At 40.8% G+C, this 19,639-nt stretch overlaps 1 protein-coding gene across 1 annotated transcript; it reads left to right on the top strand.

Moving 5' to 3' along the window:
- Positions 1-1,975: 1,975 nt before the first annotated feature.
- Positions 1,976-19,521, top strand: rcl1 (RNA terminal phosphate cyclase-like 1). The gene is made up of 9 exons (XM_080743166.1): positions 1,976-2,151; positions 3,307-3,378; positions 3,895-4,070; positions 5,627-5,701; positions 6,964-7,088; positions 7,675-7,800; positions 8,167-8,323; positions 16,143-16,246; positions 19,357-19,521. Exons 1-9 carry the CDS (start codon positions 2,022-2,024, stop codon positions 19,508-19,510), a joined length of 1,119 nt encoding a protein of 372 aa, XP_080599292.1. The 5' UTR covers positions 1,976-2,021; the 3' UTR covers positions 19,511-19,521.
- Positions 19,522-19,639: the final 118 nt, after the last annotated feature.

The following is a 19,639-nucleotide window of genomic DNA, read 5'->3' on the forward strand; positions in this document are numbered from 1 at the left end:
AGACTGTAGTGTGTACAGTGAGGGCGAATGAGGACACGTTCCCCTTGACACGTAGCTAGCCTCCCCCTGGCAACGGTCTGACTGATTCACAAAAGAAAAAGAAAAAACGAAAAACGTTTATACAGGACCAGGCCTACTACCTATTATGGCCATACAAGAAAATTATGCAAGTGTGTGTAGTCGTGTTTGATTGCTTAATTCGCACTGTGCGTTTTTTTCTATTCTAGTCTGAAATGTCATCTACTCGTAGCTACTTAGTATGAAAGCATCCAGATCCTGTCTGTCCTCTTCTTTGTCTGGCACTCTGTCTGTCACTCTTCTTTGTCTGGCACTCTGTCTGTCACTCTTCTCCTGACATCACAACATCACAAAATACTAGCAGCTAGTATATTGTGATGTCATTGTGATGTCAGAAGAGTGGCTAGCTGTAGCTGAACTGTTCTGACATCACCTCATCCCAGCTCAGCTGAAGGATATAGCTAGCTGACCTGTTCTGACACCACTGCTCCACAGATCACGTCCAACCAAGATTTGGCACAAACAGATTCGTTCTCCTGCTATGCTGCAAAAATGTGGAACGCCCTATAACGGCCTTAAAGGAGTGTAATGAGTGATTGTAGCTGCACTGCTGCAGTGGTTATGTTATGTAGCCAAATGCTCCAATCGTTTTGGCAAGGTAATCCCTAAAATAAATGTATAATTCCAGACATTAACCTCCCTGTCAGGTTTGGCTGTCAGGTAGCCTAGACCTATTAGCCTAGGGGGAGGACAGCTTATGTTTCTTGATATTAGGCTATACCTGTATAGCCTACATGTATTTAGCTGAATACAATAAGCTGTAAAATATGTTAATAGAGGCTTAATAAATGCCCATTGTATTCAATATAAGGTAAATGAGATATACTCTAACTGAAACATTATACAGGCGTGTTACTTTAAATCATGCCCGTTATTAACTGTAATTAAAAATCAAGAAAAAGAAGAAGGGTCTGTGACTTTACTCTGTCTGTCCCAAAAATAGCAAACGCACCCCATCTAGTGTATAGTTTAGGTAGTGCCCTCAAATGACTGATACGCTCTGATGCTCTGATCCCATGGCCCAGAAGGACAACCACGGGTGTGGCGTGATCAGAGCTGCGATTGGTTTAAATGTTTTTATGACGTTTATGATAATGAAAATAGCACACGGGTTCCCCTTTTATTTCCCCCCTAATGTCTGTATTATTGAGTTAAGTCGTTTTATTGAGTCTATCTATCTATCTATCTATCTATCTATCTATCTATCTATCTTGGCTACAACTACAAGATGATATGACTTTGATTGATTGGTTGATGATCGACTTTATTAGAAATTTGCATAGGAAAAGGTACAGTTTCACGACAGTACAGTTTCACTGGTACAAGGTCAACTAAAAGGATTTTTTTTTTTTTTTTTTTTTACGACGAATGATATGTTCTGCATTTGTATTTGTCTCAATTGTCTGTCATTCAATGTTATGTGAGTTTAAAGAAAAGGAGTTGACCTTGTTGTACACCAGTGAACTGTACTGTCATGTACCTTTCCCTATTTCCCTATGCAAACCTCTGATAAAGTGTTCAATCAAAGACACACGCACGCACGCACGCACGCACGCACACACACACACACACACACACACACACACACACACACACACACACACACACACACACACACACACACACACACACACAATACACAATAGCCAATCAGGCGTAACGTCACACACACACACACACACACACACACACACACACACACACACACACACACACACACACACACACACACACACACACACACACACACACACACACAAACACACACACACACACACACACACACACACACACACACACACACACACACACACACAATACACAATAGCCAATCAGGCGTAACGTCCCTCCGGGCGATGGCATCCAGAGTCTCTCTCCTTCCCATCCTCCTGAGCCAAACACACGTGGATCCCCAGTCAGACAGAAACAGAAACAACAACAACATGGCAAGCCACGGACTCGCGTACGACGGCTGCAATTTCTTCAGGCAGAGACTGGTGTTGTCCACCATCAGTGGGAAGCGGGTCAAAATAAAGAACATACGATCCAAAGACGACAACCCGGGGCTTCGTGGTAAGTAAAAACATCACCAAAACACCTACTGTCTGCCACATGTGGCGCATCGCAGTTTCTGGGTGGGTTAGCATGGCCAGCTAAGAGCTAGCTGTTACGCAGTTTAATAGCAGTGGTGGGAAAAGTACCCACATGTTTTAATTCAGTAAAAAAATATCCATGCGTGTACTCTGTTGCTAGTAAAAGTCCGGAATTAAAAATGTGCTTGAGTAAAAGTACAAAAGTATTGGTATCAAAATGCACTTAAAGTACCAACAGTAAAAGTGTTCTATTTTACATAATGTGACATTCTGAATGTCCCATTTCATGTTTAAAATGTGTATGCAATGCATTATCAATGTCAGAGCAGGGGTCTTCAACGTGTTCAGGCCAAGGACCCCTTAGCTGAGAAAGAGATGAAGCAGGGACCCCCACTACATATCGTATACATTTTTTGCAGATTAAAAATGTTAATGGATTTCTTATACAGCTTAGACTTGTTTGACAGCACTATCATCTGTGTAGGTTGGATTAATATATTGAACCACTTGAACTGTCAATACCTGCTAGTCTGCTAGTCTAGACCTTCTTTTTCCTCTACACCAAACCTCTGTTCCAAAAAATAGCAGATCTATGATCTGCTATCACTCTGAAGGGAGATCTGCTATCTGAATAGTTACCATGTAGGCTACCTGGCTACTGCAATGTAGAAATACAAGAAAAAGTCCGGTAATTAAAATTGAGTTGAGAAGTACAAATGTATTGGTATCAAATCATTGGTAAAGTACCAAAATGAAAAGTTCTCCTTGTGAGGAATGTCCCATTTCGCAAGTTCAAAATGCATAAAAAATCATTTGAAAATAGCAGATCTACAAGCTCACAGATATGACGCATTTTGAGCTTGTAGATCGGCTATAAATGTCTGAAATATATATATGGCGGAAGTGGTTAATGTATATTTTATGATAATAATATAAACCTGCAAAGTAGATAGTAACTAAAGCTGTCAAGTGTCAAATAATTGTGGTGGAGTAAAAGTACATGTGCATTGATTGTAATATTAGTAATAAGCCTAATAGTTTTTCATTCCACCATCTATTATTTATCGATACCAAGTAAATCAGGCTTATAGCAAGAAGAATGACTTAACATGCCACAATGTTTCTCTTTCTACAGATTTTGAGGCCAGCTTCATCAGACTACTGGACAAAGTGACCAATGGGACCAGAATAGAGATCAACCAAACAGGTGAGTTAGCACTGTTGGATTTCAAGTAAACTGCGTAGATCATATATAGATATAGATAATCTTTCAACGTGTGTGATCACACAGGATAAATTCTCTTGAAATGCATGATATAATCCAGTTATTACTGTTATATCCACCTCAAATTACAATTGAATAACTGCCACTTTGTTCATTGCAATGTTTTGGTTCTGACATGGGACATTGTTTATAATGGGATGATGTTAAAGAGACATCCCAATGAATGGCTGTTCAGTGTTCATCTATTACTCGCATGAGGCATGACTACCTCATTCGCTTATTTTGAGTTATTAATCCCTAATGATGAACTTGGCTCGACACCAAATGAGCTGTATGTATCTTCAGTTGTTTTGCTTGCTACTTTTTTATTTTTTTCCACAAAGACCGTTTGCTCCATGGGACTGGACTGGAAACCCAATGATTCCATAAGGAATGATACAACATAACTACCTAATCAACTGATTTGCCAATACCAACCAATTCTTCTTTGCCCTCTAGGTACTGTGCTGAACTATCAGCCTGGGTTACTTTACGGGGGCTCAGTAGAACATGATTGCAACCCCCAGAGATCGATTGGGTACTACTTGGAGGCTCTACTCATGCTAGCTCCATTCATGAAGAACTCTCTAAAAGTCACTCTGAAGGGAGTCACCAACGACCTTACCGACCCTTCGGTGAGCATACATTGTTTTTTTTTTTTTGTTAATTTTTATCCCATGATTTTGTAACCCATCTTTCACCCAGTGCCAATTATCTAATGTAATCCTGTGCGCTACACTCCCTCTGCCAACCTGGGGAGAGCAACGGACTGACCTCATGCTTCCTTCTATGCATGAGGAGTCCAAGCCGCTTCTTTTCACCTGACAGGGGAGAGATTCCCAAGCTGGACTTAGCGTGTGGAAAGAACACGTTATTCCAACCAGTTCCTTTCCCCTCCATCAGGCGCCCCGGCTGGCCAGGGGGAGGCAGTATACATTGTTGGGCATATATTGTTATCCTTCCCCTTTAATCTGCCAAACTTATACAGAGAGCACTGCAGTGAAAGGGTGACAAAATTACTGTGTGTACTTGTGTACTGTGTGAATTGCAAGAATTATTTATTGTGATTATTTCTGTAGCCATAACTGCAAGGTGAGAGTGAACGAAGTACAGTGTTACCATAGAAATAAATGTATAGAAGGGACATTTCCATTCATAGCAACACAGTGCATTCATGTCATGTACTGTATAAGGAATAGGAAGGAAACAATCCTTGGGCGTTTCCGCAAGGATTGTTTGTGCTTTATAGAAAACGTGTGTTCTATGGTATTCACAGCAATAAGCAGCGTCAGGCATCCAGTTTGTGAACATGGTAGTTTATGTATCATCTACAGTGTAGGCTTGGACAGTGAGACGAATATATCGGCAGTCGGCGATGCGATTTATTAGGTGATTTTCTTGCCGATTATTTATATTTTTTCCCCCAAATGTAATACTCAGCCTTATCGAAGATCTAACTCATCACATGTAGCCCAATTAACCTGTACAGTACCACGCAATAAAGTGTGTGCAAAATGCAAATCAATTTGGGCCAGCAGTTAGATATTACACTGTGATTGTGATTTCATTCTGTTGAGGCTTTTACAAATCGGTTATGAGCCGAAAGAACGAAAATGAAACTGCAGCGCTAGTTTCTGTAAGTCGTCGCTATGCATTTGCTAGCTTGATGACGCAGGAACGTGTGTGTCCCGGTCTCCCAATTTTGCTGTCAAGTCTGGATACAAAAATGTGTGTCTGCTTATGTTATCGCCTGTCAATCAATGCGATTTGAAACGTGAGTTTGCTTGCCACCAGATGTGTTTAGTTTAGGAAGGGCGGACCAGGCCTATCACACCATTTATCAAATTGTCCGAATATAAAAAATACTGTCTGTAACAAAATAAACTTGGAGTTGTTTACCAGGCTAGTGTTGTTCCGCTGCATCGTTGCTGCAAACCGAGGTAGGCTGTGTGTGCATCAACTTCGTATAAGTATAACTCGAGCTGGAGAGGACTGGGCATATGCTCTCACATTCTTGCTTTTCTAGCTAAATGTATCGTCAATCAGAGAATTTGGGGCCGACGATAAGAATATTAAATCGCCCTACCTTACTACAGTGTCTGTGCTATCTAAAAATTACTGAACTGATTTTAAACTGATTGAACTGTCATGTTGTCATTTCTCAACCTTAAACAAATTCTTTCTCTTGTAGGTCGATTTACTGAAGTTTACAGCTATCCCGCTGATGAAGAAGTTTGGCATTGATGGCGAGGGCTTGGATATCAAAGTGAGCATTTTAAGATTCAGATACTTGTGGTCGTGGTTATCCTAACTGCATTCTGTTGGAATAATCATAATTGATATTATTTAGTCGTCTTTACACCCAATTCACACCAATAGTATCATGACGCTGACAGTGAGTTTCAGCGTAAAGTGTATGGCGACAAGCGTCTTCATGCTTTTATTTAAAGTGTATAAGAGCCCATCCCCCCGCATGGAGGCTGGGTGGATACAAGCTTATGTGACACATCTGAGAAATGCTTAAACTTAAAAGAATGCAAGAATGCAAGCACCACTCAAGTTTAAGCAATTAATCTCTTACCGGTACCGGATGCATGGCTCAGAAGAGTTCATGTAAGCAAAAAAGATCACCAGCAGTCCCGAAATCTTTTCTAGGCAAACGCATCCTTATGCTGCCCGTGCCGATCAACATAAGAATGACATATAGGACATTTTGTGAGTGCTGGTGATTTTTTTACTTATACTGTATGACCTCAGAGGAATGTTTCTTTTGGTCAGGGCCATTAACTTGCCATTTTTGTGTTTTGAGATTCTATCATACTGTACCTCATGTTATTTACAACAGGGGGTCAGGGACCCTAGTGTCCATATTCTGTAGCCAAAAATAGCCGATCTACAAGAGGTTTGGTGTAGAGGGGGAAAGAGCAGACTAAGTACAGAGTAAAAGGTCAGGTTTATTAACACATATGGTGCCAACCCCGAGTTTCCTGAGTTTGTGTATAGCTGTGCCAAGCCAGAGTTTCCTGAGTTGGCTGTTTTTTTAAAGAAAAAAAAAAGTTTTTTTGCTCTCCTTTACATTTGAAGAAAACATTATAGCCTATATCTTTTGAATGCCTGAACGGATTTCCAAGCAGATTCTTTTGTTTGAAAGCTGTGAATGGCGTGCACACATGTGGTGCATCACCCATGAATTATCCGTGCATGACCCGTGCACATTGTGCACATTAAAAGGTAAGAATCTAAAGGTTCTGGCAATGGAAGACATTGAAGATTGTAATGCTTGGCAGCAAGCAAGGTAGGCACGGTTCAATTGGTTAAATATCTGAAAACACAAAATGACATGAATCCAAAATACACCAATGATTGTGCTGTCAAAAAATGAAACTATATGGAATCTATGAAAAAGTTGTGGGGGGTCCCTGCTTCATCTCTCTCTCTCGACTAAGGGGTCCTTGGCCTGAAAACGTCCCCTGATTTACAATATGATGAATATTTTTCTTTCTTTCTTTCTTTCTTTCTTTCTTTCAGGTTGTAAAGAGAGGGATGGCCCCTAACGGTGGAGGCGAGGTACTCTTTACTTGCCCTGTTCGTCGGACCATCAGGCCAGTGCAACTGACTGACCCTGGAAAAATCAAGAGGATCAGAGGAATGGCGTATCCTTCTCACGATGACTAAATGCAAAACAAATTCACCCTTTGTCAAGTCCCACCCCTTGTCCCGCCCCTCTTCTCACCCATTGGTTGCTGTGTCTTGGTGGGACAAAAGTCCTTTCTCTCCATCCACTATCATTGAAATTCAGTTGCTTCTTATTGTTATTCTATGTATTCAATTGTCATTTTAATCCTGGTTTCGGTAAAAAAAAGGAGCCTCTCAGGTGCAGTATAGTGACTGGGCATGTTTAAAAAATATATATATTTATCCAAAATTTATGTTTTAGCTAATTCGCTATAAAAAAGGCGGAACCAGGGCGGGACAAGGCAGAAAGAGCCTGCTGGTTGGTCAGTCAGGGACCAACCAGAAGGCTGACAAAGGGTGAATTCCTGAACTCATATATCAGTTTGTTTGTGTGTGTGCTTGTCCTTTTTCTCAGAGGAACGCCCCATGCTTGACCACAGCATCACATCTAAAATATGTTACTTACTACATACAGCAGCTACCCAACAACCTGGTTTAATGTCACGTTACTGGTGTTTAACTTGATTTGTGATGGATCAAAACCCCTTGACTTTAAAAACCCAGGTTTTCGGTTCGAGTCTCACCCCAGATGGCCAATCGGATAGTGGAATCTGCTAGGAGTATCCTCAACAAGTTCATTCCAGACATTTACATCTACACAGACCACATGAAGGGGATCAGCTCTGGCAAGTAAGTCCTACAACAACCAAAACATGTGGTTTTCGTATGTTTTTCATATGTCATGCTCAATTTATTTTTTTTTGTTTTTGGGCTTTTATGCCTTTATTGATAGGACAGTAGACTGGAAATGGGGGGAGAGATGGGTAGTGACGCGTGGCAAAGGTCGTCTGGGTCGGGAATCGAACCGGCGACGCCACCAGGCATGCTTATGTGGCAATTCCTAAGTGGTCCAGTAGGCCAGCGGGCGCCCCCTCAATCTGAGTTTCACCTGCAGGACTTTTTCTCTATGATTACATAGTTCAAGTTTACTAGAATGAACTGGCAACAACTGAGCCATCCACTAACGCTGGATATTTTCCTCCTTTTAATCCCAAGGTCTCCGGGCTTTGGTTTGACCCTGGTTGCAGAGACTGTGAATGGGTGCTTCCTTAGTGCCGAGCTGTGCTCAACGCCCAAGGGGCAGGGAGACCCTGTACTGCCGGAGGATTTGGGCAGGAACTGTGCCAAACTGCTTTTGGAGGAGATCTATAGGGTGGGTACTACAAATACACAAAAATATATTTTAATTCAGCTCAGACTGTGCTGACCCTTGTATTAACTGGGTGATATCTCCAGTGCAAAAATACCTTTGAACCGTTAAACATGGGAAACAGAAGCAGGAGTTGTCATTGAGGATATGAATGAGTCGAAATCCAAAAACCCACATTTTTCAAAAGCTATAATGCTTAAGAAATTAGATGCTATATTTCAAGTACAGTATTACAATTCCTGGTAATGTCTGTTAATAGTCATAATAATGTGTTGTTTTTGCTAAATCGTTGTCGAGAGAGGGCCCCTAATAGTCCAGTCATTTTAGGCCAAAATTTGTCCAAACCTAGAACAAATTGCAATAGTAGCAAACTCAACTGATTTTGTATCCTCAATATGTCCTTAGTGAGGGAAAAAAAGTCCCAAGGAATCCCACCGGGGCAAAGTTTTGAAAACGACCTATCTACCTTCACTTACTATACACTACAATATAAAGGAAAAAATGACTGAAAAAAGATCTGCTTTAAGTGGGATATGAGGGGTCAAACTAGGGGTTTTTAATTATTCTGAATCCATTGCAAGCATTTGTTTTGCATGAAAAACATTCCTTGGGCTAAAAACGGACCCCAAAAGACTGAAAATTGATGAAAATTGATGAAAATTGACGTTTTGAGTGGCCATTTCTGGCCCAAGGAATGTTTTTCGTGCAAAACAAATGCTTGCAATGGATTCAGAATAATTAAAAACCCCTAGTTTGACCCCTCACATCCCACTTAAAGCAGATTTTTTTCAGTCATTTTTTCCTTTATATTGTAGTGTATAGTAAGTGAAGGTAGATAGGTCGTTTTCAAAACTTTGCCCCGGTGGGATTCCTTGGGACTTTTTTTCACTCACTAAGGACATAATGAGGATACAAAATCAGTTGAGTTTGCTACTATTGCAATTTGTTCTAGGTCTAACCCTAAAATGACTGGACTATAATCAAAGAGAATAATTTTACAGTAATCCTGCTGAAAATCCTGCATCCTACATAACAAACTCAATAGCTTTATTATGGAGTTTTTACCTGTGAATCTGAATCTTGACAGCCCTCTTAACTCATTGCATGCCAGGCCCGATAGTCCCGAGATTATTTCAATAGCTGTATTCCAATCCGAAGGGTTTGCACTTTGAAGTGCGCATTTGAAGGGCTATGACGTCACTGGTCACAGATATACAAGCTCACAATGCGTCGCAACGCAACGCATTGTGAGCTTGTAGATTGCTATTTGGCGCGGCCCAGTGACGTCATAGCCCTTCAAATGCGCACTTCAAAGTGCAAACCCTTCGGATTGGAATACAGCTAATGTCTTTCCCTGCCAGGCCCGATAGTCCCGAGAATTTCCGCCATTTTGAAAAAAAAAAAAAAAAAAAATTTGACCCCAAAAAATGTAGTAGGCATGATAGAAATCGCGAAATTGCATGTTTAACCCCCATAGCAACCCCATCTATCAAACATGGCAGCCATCTTTGTTTACATTTTAGGAAAACATAATGGCTTCTATCTCATGAATGCCTGAACGGATTTCCATTCGGATTTTTTTGTTTGAAAGCTGTGAGCAATGTGGACACACGTGGTGCATTATCTAGGCATGGGTGTGCATGATCCGTGCACTATGAATTACATGGAAGTCTATGGAGACTGGAGGCATGGTAGAGTACGAAGGTATTGTTAAATGGCGGGGATTGTGTTAAGAGGAAAACATTAAAAGGATATAAGGTTAAATATTTTAACTGTCCCAAGAGGGCAAGTGGAATATGTGGTCAGCTAGCCCAGAGTGTTTCTAGTGCATCCTGACCGGCGAGCCATTTATAAAGTCACTACTCACAGACAGTTGTGAACAGCTTGATCGTACATACAGGCATAACATGCACACAGAGACATGTGGACTTTTCAAAGCATACGCCTACACGGGGCCAAACCACATGAACTCTGTCAGAACATACCGTGGTGGACTTGATCACAGCATGTAAACAACAACTGCAGAGTAGACCCGCTGCCCTTGTTTACCCACATTCTCCGGTAATGACCAACAACTCCCGCCTGGAATGCTACTGAGAGAAGACTGTCGGAAGGGAACCACAGAATTAGGGAAAAGTTGAGAAATGCATGCCTATTTAACCCATTTAGGCCTAGAATTATTGAATGCTTTAACCAGTGAGAAATAGCAGATATACAAGCTGTGAGCTTGTAGATCTGCTATTTTTGAAAATGTGTGCAAATCTTTGACTGTATGTATTTTCAAAGTGAACGTTTGTAACTCAAATTTTGCTTCTGGGGGGTCCCTGGAACTAAATATTTTGAGAGGGGGGTCCATGGCCAAATAAATATAATTTTGGGGGTCCTTCACATGAAAAAGTTTGAGAACCACTGACATAGTAGTCTCTCAAGAACAGACTAACTGAGCTCCAGTTAAGTGAAAAGGACCTTTTCTTTGACGATGGCTATAGCCAGATTGCTGACATAGAAACACAGTTTTGAATGGGTTTAAAATAAGCGTTCTTGAATGGTTGAAAGTTCGCATGACATTGAGCATTTGTACAGTGTATATGACATTCTGAATGCGGAATGTTCATAGTATAATTTCAACCGACAGCATTCCAGTTGCGGCTGTGAGAGACAATTCAACTTGATGAGTTTCATGTAGTGTCAACAAATACAATGTTATGTGTACTGACAGCGTTTACCACAGCAAATGACAGGCCCTCTCTCTTTCCCCCCACACGTGTTCCCCACAGTTGTGTAAAGTAACTAAGTACATTTACTTAAGTACTGTACATTTAGGTACTTGTATGTGTACTTTACTTGAGTATTTCCAATTTCCAATACTTATACTTCTAATCCTTAAACTAATTAAAATAATCCTTTACTTCTAATACATCTCGGATCCAGATATTGTACTTTTACTCCACAATGATTATTTGAGCCCTTTACTAGTTACTTAAATTAAAGTATTATAAGACATATACATTACATACATACATACATAATACATTAACCACTTAAGTTATTTTATAACCAGTAAGACTCCCTAATCGGGAGATAAGCGACCATCACGTCGCATACACAAACTTAGGCAATTATAGCCAATCAGGAGGGAATATGGGAAATGGGACTGAACAGATCCATGTTGATGACATGACTTTAGAGATACTGTGTATTGCTTTGCGTGATTTTATGCCAAAACCTGTAGGAGCCGTGTCAAAAAATTTGTTTTCCAAAAATTGGCCTGATGGTGCCGCTAAAAGAGGGCCATGTGAGAAATCAGGTTGTGATTTGCCATCCAAGGAGTGTGTGTGGAAAGTTTGGCATCGATGGGGCCAACGGTGGCAGAGATAAGCGTAGGGGCAAAAGTGTGACGTGACGTGACGTGACGTGACGTGACGTGACGTGACAGACAGACAGACAGCCAGTGGAGCTTTTCATTGTAACTTGCGACCGTCTAGGTTATCAGGTTCAGGTTTATTGTCACACATATCCATACAAGTACAGATACAATGAAATGCTTGTGCCAGGAGCACAATCTGTGCCTTATTACACAAAGACATGGTCACAGTGAACGACAAGAGTGTGGACCCACATACCATGCAGGCTATTGAAAATAGCTGTTTCTACAAGCTCACAAGACAATGTGAAGCGTTGTGAGATCTGCTATTTTCACACATTTTGTACTTTTACTTTTGGTGCCATAGACTTTCTTACATTTAGTCAAGTACATTTTGAATTCCGTACTTTTACAGAGTATATTGCAGTATTGATACTTTCACTTAAGAAAAACAATGTGAGTACTTTTTCCACCACTGGTTCCCCCTTTCCATCTCACATGAGCCACCAGTCACAATGGCTGTCAGGTGGTTTCATTAATTTGACACAGCTGTGAATACCGAAACTATTGTGTAGTTTTATTTAGAGAGACCTCTATATTTCTGACCGCACAAACCACTTTAGGAAGCAACATCTTCTATAACAGGTTTATTTTGGTGCTGTTTTTAATTGGATGCGTTAGGTGTGCTAATGAGCTATGCATATTTATCGGTGTGCACGCATGATTCAAGACATGTGATTGATTGAGAATTAAGTGCAACTTCACTCACTGTGTAACTACTGTATATATTATCTATGTTATAAATTACATTTTTTAAATCTCAGATTTTGAAATAGCAACCACTTACACTACACTGTATATACTTTGTTGACTGGTGTCCCCCAAGTTCGGAAGAATCGGAGGTCCCCTACCTTTTCCCTTTACACTGAACTCTTCAACAAAAATAGCCGATTTACAAGCTCAGAGCCTGAAGATCTAATCTAGCTTTTAGCCTATTATGGCATGCTCGGAACCTTTTTCTTTTACCTTTTTATTTAACCAGGCAAGACAGATTAAGAACGTTCTTATTTACAACTGCGGCCGGGCAAAAGGCAAGGCCTCTTGAGGGAGAGGGCAAAGGGGGCTAAAAGAAACCGATTGCTAAAAGAACAGGGACGCTAAAGCTCATTCATGGATTATGTGTCAAACTTGATAATTCTTTCGTAGAAGTGCTTGATGGACGATGGAATGTGGCTTTAATCGAGGTTGAAGTGGTAGCCTATGGAAAACGGTTAGATCAGGCTTGATGAAGCTATGTCATTGTGCTTGTGCAGTTTTTCTCCCAAGTGTAATATGATAATGCTGAGACTCACCGTGAATGTGCATGTCATTACATGCACAACACACACACACACACACACACACACACACACACACACACACACACACACACACACACACACACACACACACACACAGAAAAAGAGCCCGCTTTATCAAAACATATTCAATTACGTCCAGTGGATCTGTGACTTCTGTTTGCAACTGTGTTGTTCTGCCTCTCTCACCCCTCTCTCATAAGAGCCATGTGAGTCCAGTTAGCTGGGCAGAGTAGTGCTGATTAACTCTGAAAGAGAAATTGTGTTGGGTGTCCTCTAAGACCGTGCACTAGGGTGGGGTACTAACCTTTTCTGCCTAGCAGCCTTGGAACATGGTCGATTCAAAACATTCGACCAAGTTTTATTTTAGTTTTTTGAAACTTTTTACGAAACTGGATGATAGGATAGAAAACGCTTCAGTCGTGTCCCAAAACTTGTGTTTAACGTGTTTATTGGCTGATAGGATGGGTGATTGGGGCACTTGAAAAATGGTGACACCAGAGAGAGATGGACAAGACGACTGCTTGGGATTGTTAATCTGAACTCATGGAAAAGTGCTGGAGTCCTCTTTGAGGATATAGGCACCCTGTACGCGTGCATGTGTTTGTTTTATGGTTAATCAGTACAGTCCTCTGCTGGTTATAGTAAACGAGAACTTACACGATGGACATTTTGTTTTTGGAAGAGACATGAACAGTAAACCGGCGCTGATGTAAGTTGGAAATATGCATTTTCTCTTCCGGATTGTTAAGTATTGAAAACTATATACAGTATGTGTATATGTAAGCTGTGCTTCTGGCTGTGCTTAGCATTGATTTCCGTATAGCCATAGGTAGATTTCCTTTGGAGGGGTTATGGTAATGTCGACAACCAAATGTCTGTATGACCCGTGTCCTATTTTGTCATTAGCTTTGGTTTCCTTTCTCACAAATTGGCAAGGTCTGATTTGGATTTGCCCCAAAAAAGGCCTGTGAATTGTGTAGATCCAATGGGATTTCAATCTCTGGAAAGGGTGCTCTGCTGCCATCATTTTATTTTAGTGAGATACTTCCAACAGAGATGCTTTCGAGGCTAGCTAGAGTTCCAATCAAATGGTTAAATTGAACTGAAGAGATCTCACCAGGAGGTTATTGGGTGTCCGTAAACAAGTATGTGTGCAAAATCTTGTTAAAGCTTGAATTGTGGTGACTGTTTCTTTGAAATGTTTTCTCTACATGCAGTGCCTGCCCTAAAATAGGCCTCATTTTGAGATGGCAGCTGTTACTTTTACTGTTAGAAAAGAAATTGCTTGATGGAAAAGACCTAAGACAAAACTGTTGTTTTTTATTTTATTTCTGATTACAGTTGTACAGTGTGTTTATACTTTGAAAAGTATAGAAACAGCAGCAGTGCAACACTCAAGGGTTAAAACAAAATACCTGGTGAGCATAAAAAGTCTAATCCTAACTTGCTCATCACCAAGTATTTTGGGAAGAAGATAGCAGCATCTATAGTACTAATAGCACAGTAGAGTTGGTGCAAGTCAGACCATCTTGCGAAACTAATGTCACCACACAGTCGTCATCCTGGCTGGCCAAGGTCAAGACCAGGGCACGGAACGACCCCTTAACGGGCGGACATCCCGACAGACCGCCAAGGGCCATGGGCTATCGGTGCTACTGCTACCAAGTATTTAGCCGGGCAACAATTAATTGTATTTAGCATCGAATGTAACCTAATGTTCTGTTAAGCACAATCCATCTGCTGTGACCTTGGATATGTGAGGAATTGATAGATGTTTTCAAATGACATGCTAATATAAATGGTAGGTAATATTCAAGCAGTTGACCTTTTATTGTGTAAAATGCATTTTAGAACTTATTACCAATAATATGTATTGATTTTGGCTTTACCTTTACCTTGTTGAATATGTTTGCTTGTTGTGGTGCTTTGTTTTTGTTGTGCTTGGAAAATAGTATTTTCTTTACATTGAGATACAATTTTCACTGTCTTATGCAACTTGTCTAGCCACCTCGCCCAGTCCAAATGGGAATGTAGTTGAGAATCCCAGGCTTGATAACATGGGATGCCTTTTCTTAAAACAATGTTGCCATGGTTTGGTTCATATGATTATGTAATTGAATCATATTCCTGCTGACCGACTGTCACAATGTCATGTTGCTGCTGGAAAAGCCTTCATATGCTACATACATAGGCACTTTGAATGGATAAATGCTCAGCACACCACATGATATTGACCCTATTTAGCCCAGGCCTGTCCACATTTACACATGAGTCTAATTTAGAGGAATGGTTTGAAAATCCCTCACTATAGGTTCGTTGTTCGTCTTTTTTTTCCTTATAGCGCGTGTCCACGTCCAGTCACCCTAAGTCTTAATGGGTGTCATAGTGGGTGCACAAAGTGCATAGCTGACTAGTTAACCATGGTGGCATGTGATGCCTGAGAGAGTGCTGGAGACTAGACCTTCTGTCTTCCAAATATGTCAGATATGTGGACAGGGGAAGGGAAAGGCAACAGATGGCTTAAGGAAAGCATGATTAGGGAAAATGCACAGGGAAGATGAGTTAAGATGGTTATAGCAAGAAAAGAACCATTGCTGGCTTTCAGGCGCAGATTTTATAATTGTCTAGTTCTGTTTGTTGAATAGTTTATCGCTGGTGCACTTTGTGTTAGATTGTCCCTGATCCATTCCTTGGATTCTAAACAAATCTCTGTATCGAAGGCTGAAAACATGTCAGCAAACTCTGGCTTATAGTCCTATGTTTCAGTAAAGCTGCTACGATCCTGACATTTCAGTTGATTAATTGGATAATTTACGGAAACTATTCTCACGGTCATGCAACACTTGATTAGCTCAGATTACGTGCAATCAGGTGATTAATTGTGACCTCTCTTTTGACTTTTTTCTTTTAAGTTGTGTGATCGATACTTGTGTTAGGCCTTCATGATAACACTGACGACAACAAGTACGTCCTCATGGGGTGATGGAGTTCTTTCTAAAAACTCTCCACCTCAGTGACGTATTTCAGTGTTGATGTTTTTGAAGCTGACGCACATAGCCCCTCCTCCCCCTCGAATTATCTCTCCTTTTTTTTCCAGGGTGGCTGCGTCGATTCCTCCAATCAGAGCCTGGCGTTGCTGTTCATGACCCTGGGTCAGCAGGATGTCTCCAAGACTTTAGTCGGACCTCTCTCCCCATACACGTAAGGCATGCACACTCCAAACACCCATCTCTGTCTACATACGGTATAAAGCACTACTAGCCTTCAAGTTATGATTTGTGCAGTGGTCAGGGTTCTGTGAAAATAGCTCATCTGGGTCATTTTATCTTTTTTAAACGAGTAGTTCATCCCCAAAATTCCCAATTTCTTCTATTGATTACTCATGCCATGGAGACTTGAGTTCAATAATGTATATTTTTTGTATTTGTCGCATTCCTAAGACAAAAATTTAGCCCCATTGATTCCGGATGGGGACCTGAATGAATGGCCCTGGATGGGGACCCAAATGCATGGCATTGGATGGGGAAACCATCGGGGTAAATTTACTATAATCCAATTTTTGTCTTAGGAATGCGACAAAAAACAAAACATATTATTGAACTCAAGTGTCCATGGCGTGAGTAATCAATAGGGGAAAAAAAGCAATTTTGGGGTGAACTACTCCTTTAACGTAATATTTGGCAAAATAGGGATGCGATGTGGTTAGTATACATTTCAGATTAAATTGTTACATTTTCAAACAGAATTTTCCAAAAGGAAATGCATGTATGTAATTCCTTATGACTAGAATTAGGGATACAACATCGTCAACGGCCGTAGAAATGAATGACCAAAGAGGGATCAAAAGTAAAGAAATGGATTTCCCCCACATCCCCCTCAGCAAATCGAACCCTGACAGTAGTTATACACAAGGTCTCACACGTGCATATTGTGCACACAGGCCTCAGTCCTGTACGTAGTAGTTATTCTTCCACAGGTCATCTCTTGGCAGGGGACAACAATCCAAAGTTCCCTCTCGCACTAGGACAGGAAACACTAGTCAAATAAACAACTTTGGGAAAAACAAACCAGTCATCATCGTTTATGTTTCCCATCAACCTTTGGATACCCGTTTTATCTGTTTTTTAAAATGCTGTGTGTTTAATATAGCAGATCTACAAGCTCACAACGCGTCACAATGAGGTCACATAGTGAGCTTGTAGGTCTCCCATTTTCACAATTTTACGATATGGCTTAAGTGACCAGGACTTTTCCTGGTCACTTAAGCCATATCGTAAAATTGTGACACAGTTTTGCCAAATCACAATATTATAATTGGCCAAGTCCCAGATGATATCTAGTCTCACCATCTCAATGTAATATCGATATATTGCCCAGCCCAAAGAAGAATCTGCGATGTTAATGTAACTGAGGTGTCTAGTTTAAGGATTGTGTACTGCTCTGCTCACAACTACCCAGCACAGTGTTTTCTCAGAATTCCACACGGGTGCCAACAAAATCTCCCATCAGCACTGAGATTCCTAAGTATGATAAGTCTTAACTGTCACTGTGGATGTGGCATTCCTGATGAGGGCGTGTCACTGTGTCAGCAATAACAATCCTCCATCTTCATTGAGATTCCCAAGTATTTAGAGTTTATACTGTCACTGTGGATGTAGCGTTCCTGATGTGGGTGTGTTGTCAATATTCCGCTGACATTGTGCAAGATTGACTACCGGTAATGATGGATATATCTAACCAGCAAACAATTATGTACCTCCCCTTTTATTTGAAGAACCATATGTAGAATGGATAGGTCACAAACCAATAATAAAAGACAAATACAATGCAATAAAACCCTTTTCTTTAGGGTCACCCTTTTCTTCTTGTTAAAGATTACTTTTTAGCATTGTTTATTTTGTAAAGAGTGTAGTCAGAGAGAAAATGAAGGGCAAAGAGGGGAGGCATGACAGAAGTCGAACGTGGTTCCTCGCAACTCATGTGGTTGGTGCAGTAAGGCTGTCTGGTTGAAGTCTTCCACCATAGTGTAAATAATGCGACGCTCTCGTTGAATACAATTCACCATGTGCTGCGCTCAGGAAAATAAAACGCCTTGGTGAACAGTCTGGACACAGCCCATAACTGACTTGAGCCATCATGCACCCAGGCCTGTATTTATAATATGACAGTCAAATGTGTAGTCCAGGGTTCCCCAATTAGTTTTCCCCAAGGGCCGAATTATGTCTAGCGTACCAAGCCGAGGGCCACAACATTGCAGGGGGCGGCGGTGGTGCTTCCGCTACTCCAGCAACAGTTCAGATATCGTCACTGTCGGGCAGAAACCTTGTATCTCCAAGTTTCAAATGTGTACATTTTTTGGTAAAGCAAAGCCCTGCTTCATCATACAAGATCGTCGCACAAAACTAGTGAAAACAGCAGATCTACAAGCACACAACGCCTCGCGATGCGAGGCGTTGTGTGCTTGTAGATCGGCTGTTTTCACTAGTTTAGTACATTTTTTAGATGATAACGAATGGTTTTGGACATACAAGGTTTCCACCCAACAACGACGACTTATTAGTGTTGTTGCTGCTCTTATACTACCATTATTACTGGGGTTGGTGGGGGGGCCAGACAGTAGCCCCCCGCGGGCCACCTATTGGGGAACCCTGGTGTAGTCCCTTCAAATGAGCAGTGAGTCTGTCAGTGAGCATTAACGTTTACCATCCATGAATGTGTAATAATGAACCTGATTAAAGAGGAGGTGCCCAATGGACTATGAACTGTCCATTTTCAGTTATCATGGTACCGGTGCTGTGTTCCTCTCAAGTACAGTACTATGATAACTGAAGATTGGCAGTGCCATCACAAACTCCCCACTCAGGCCCTCCTCTTAATCAGCTACTACAACTCATATCACCAATGTTTCCACGTTTTCCATGTGCGTTTTCCAACTGCACGTGGTCAGCAAGTACACATCAAGCTCTGTAAAATGGGTCATGGATATTGATCAACTTTGAGTGGCAGCATTTTTGGATAACAGTTTTCATGCTTGTGATTCATACCTGTTTATGTTGTATTTGGATATTATATTGGTGTATAACTGTATGTGTGCTGGGGTACGCTCCTCTTGTTGCAGTCAATGAGTTTATTATTTTTTTTTAAGTCCCAGTTCGAGGACAATGTTGTAAGGAGTTAGGATGCGTTTACAGACACCAAACTACTTGCTTCTTTAACCTTTAATTGATTAATTAATTGTCAAGACATCTCTTGAAGCAAAAACTAAAAAAAGAGTAATATTTCTTTACTCTTCTTTTTCTCATTCCCTCTAGGATTGAATTCCTCAGAAATATTAGAGATTTCTTCCAGATTATGTTCAAGATGGAGGCACAGAAACCATTAGAAGGGGAACGAAAAGGCGGGGACAAGATCTTGATGACCTGTGTTGGAGTAGGTTACAGCAACATCAGCAAAAGTATAAATTAAATGTATTTTTGTACCACTATCATCATTTTGTGTCTTTCTTTTTACCCGTCACAATAACAATGCCACTGCATGAGTAAGGTTTTTATTATTAAAATGAAAAGATTATAATAACAGTACCTTTTTTGGTTG

This window comes from Nannobrachium achirus, assembly GCF_963921795.1.
Source record: "Nannobrachium achirus genome assembly, chromosome: 15".
In the NCBI taxonomy this organism is placed as follows: domain Eukaryota; kingdom Metazoa; phylum Chordata; class Actinopteri; order Myctophiformes; family Myctophidae; genus Nannobrachium; species Nannobrachium achirus.

What these genes read in the sequence shown, in the direction of transcription:
- rcl1 (XM_080743166.1), top strand. Translation starts at nt 2,022, where the DNA reads ATGGCAAGCCACGGACTCGCGTACGACGGCTGCAATTTCTTCAGGCAG. An exon ending in TTTTGGAGGAGATCTATAGG is followed by an intron (nt 8,324 to 16,142) that starts GTGGGTACTACA and finishes TTTTTTTTCCAG; the next exon opens with GGTGGCTGCGTCGATTCCTC. An exon ending in GGACCTCTCTCCCCATACAC is followed by an intron (nt 16,247 to 19,356) that starts GTAAGGCATGCA and finishes CATTCCCTCTAG; the next exon opens with GATTGAATTCCTCAGAAATA.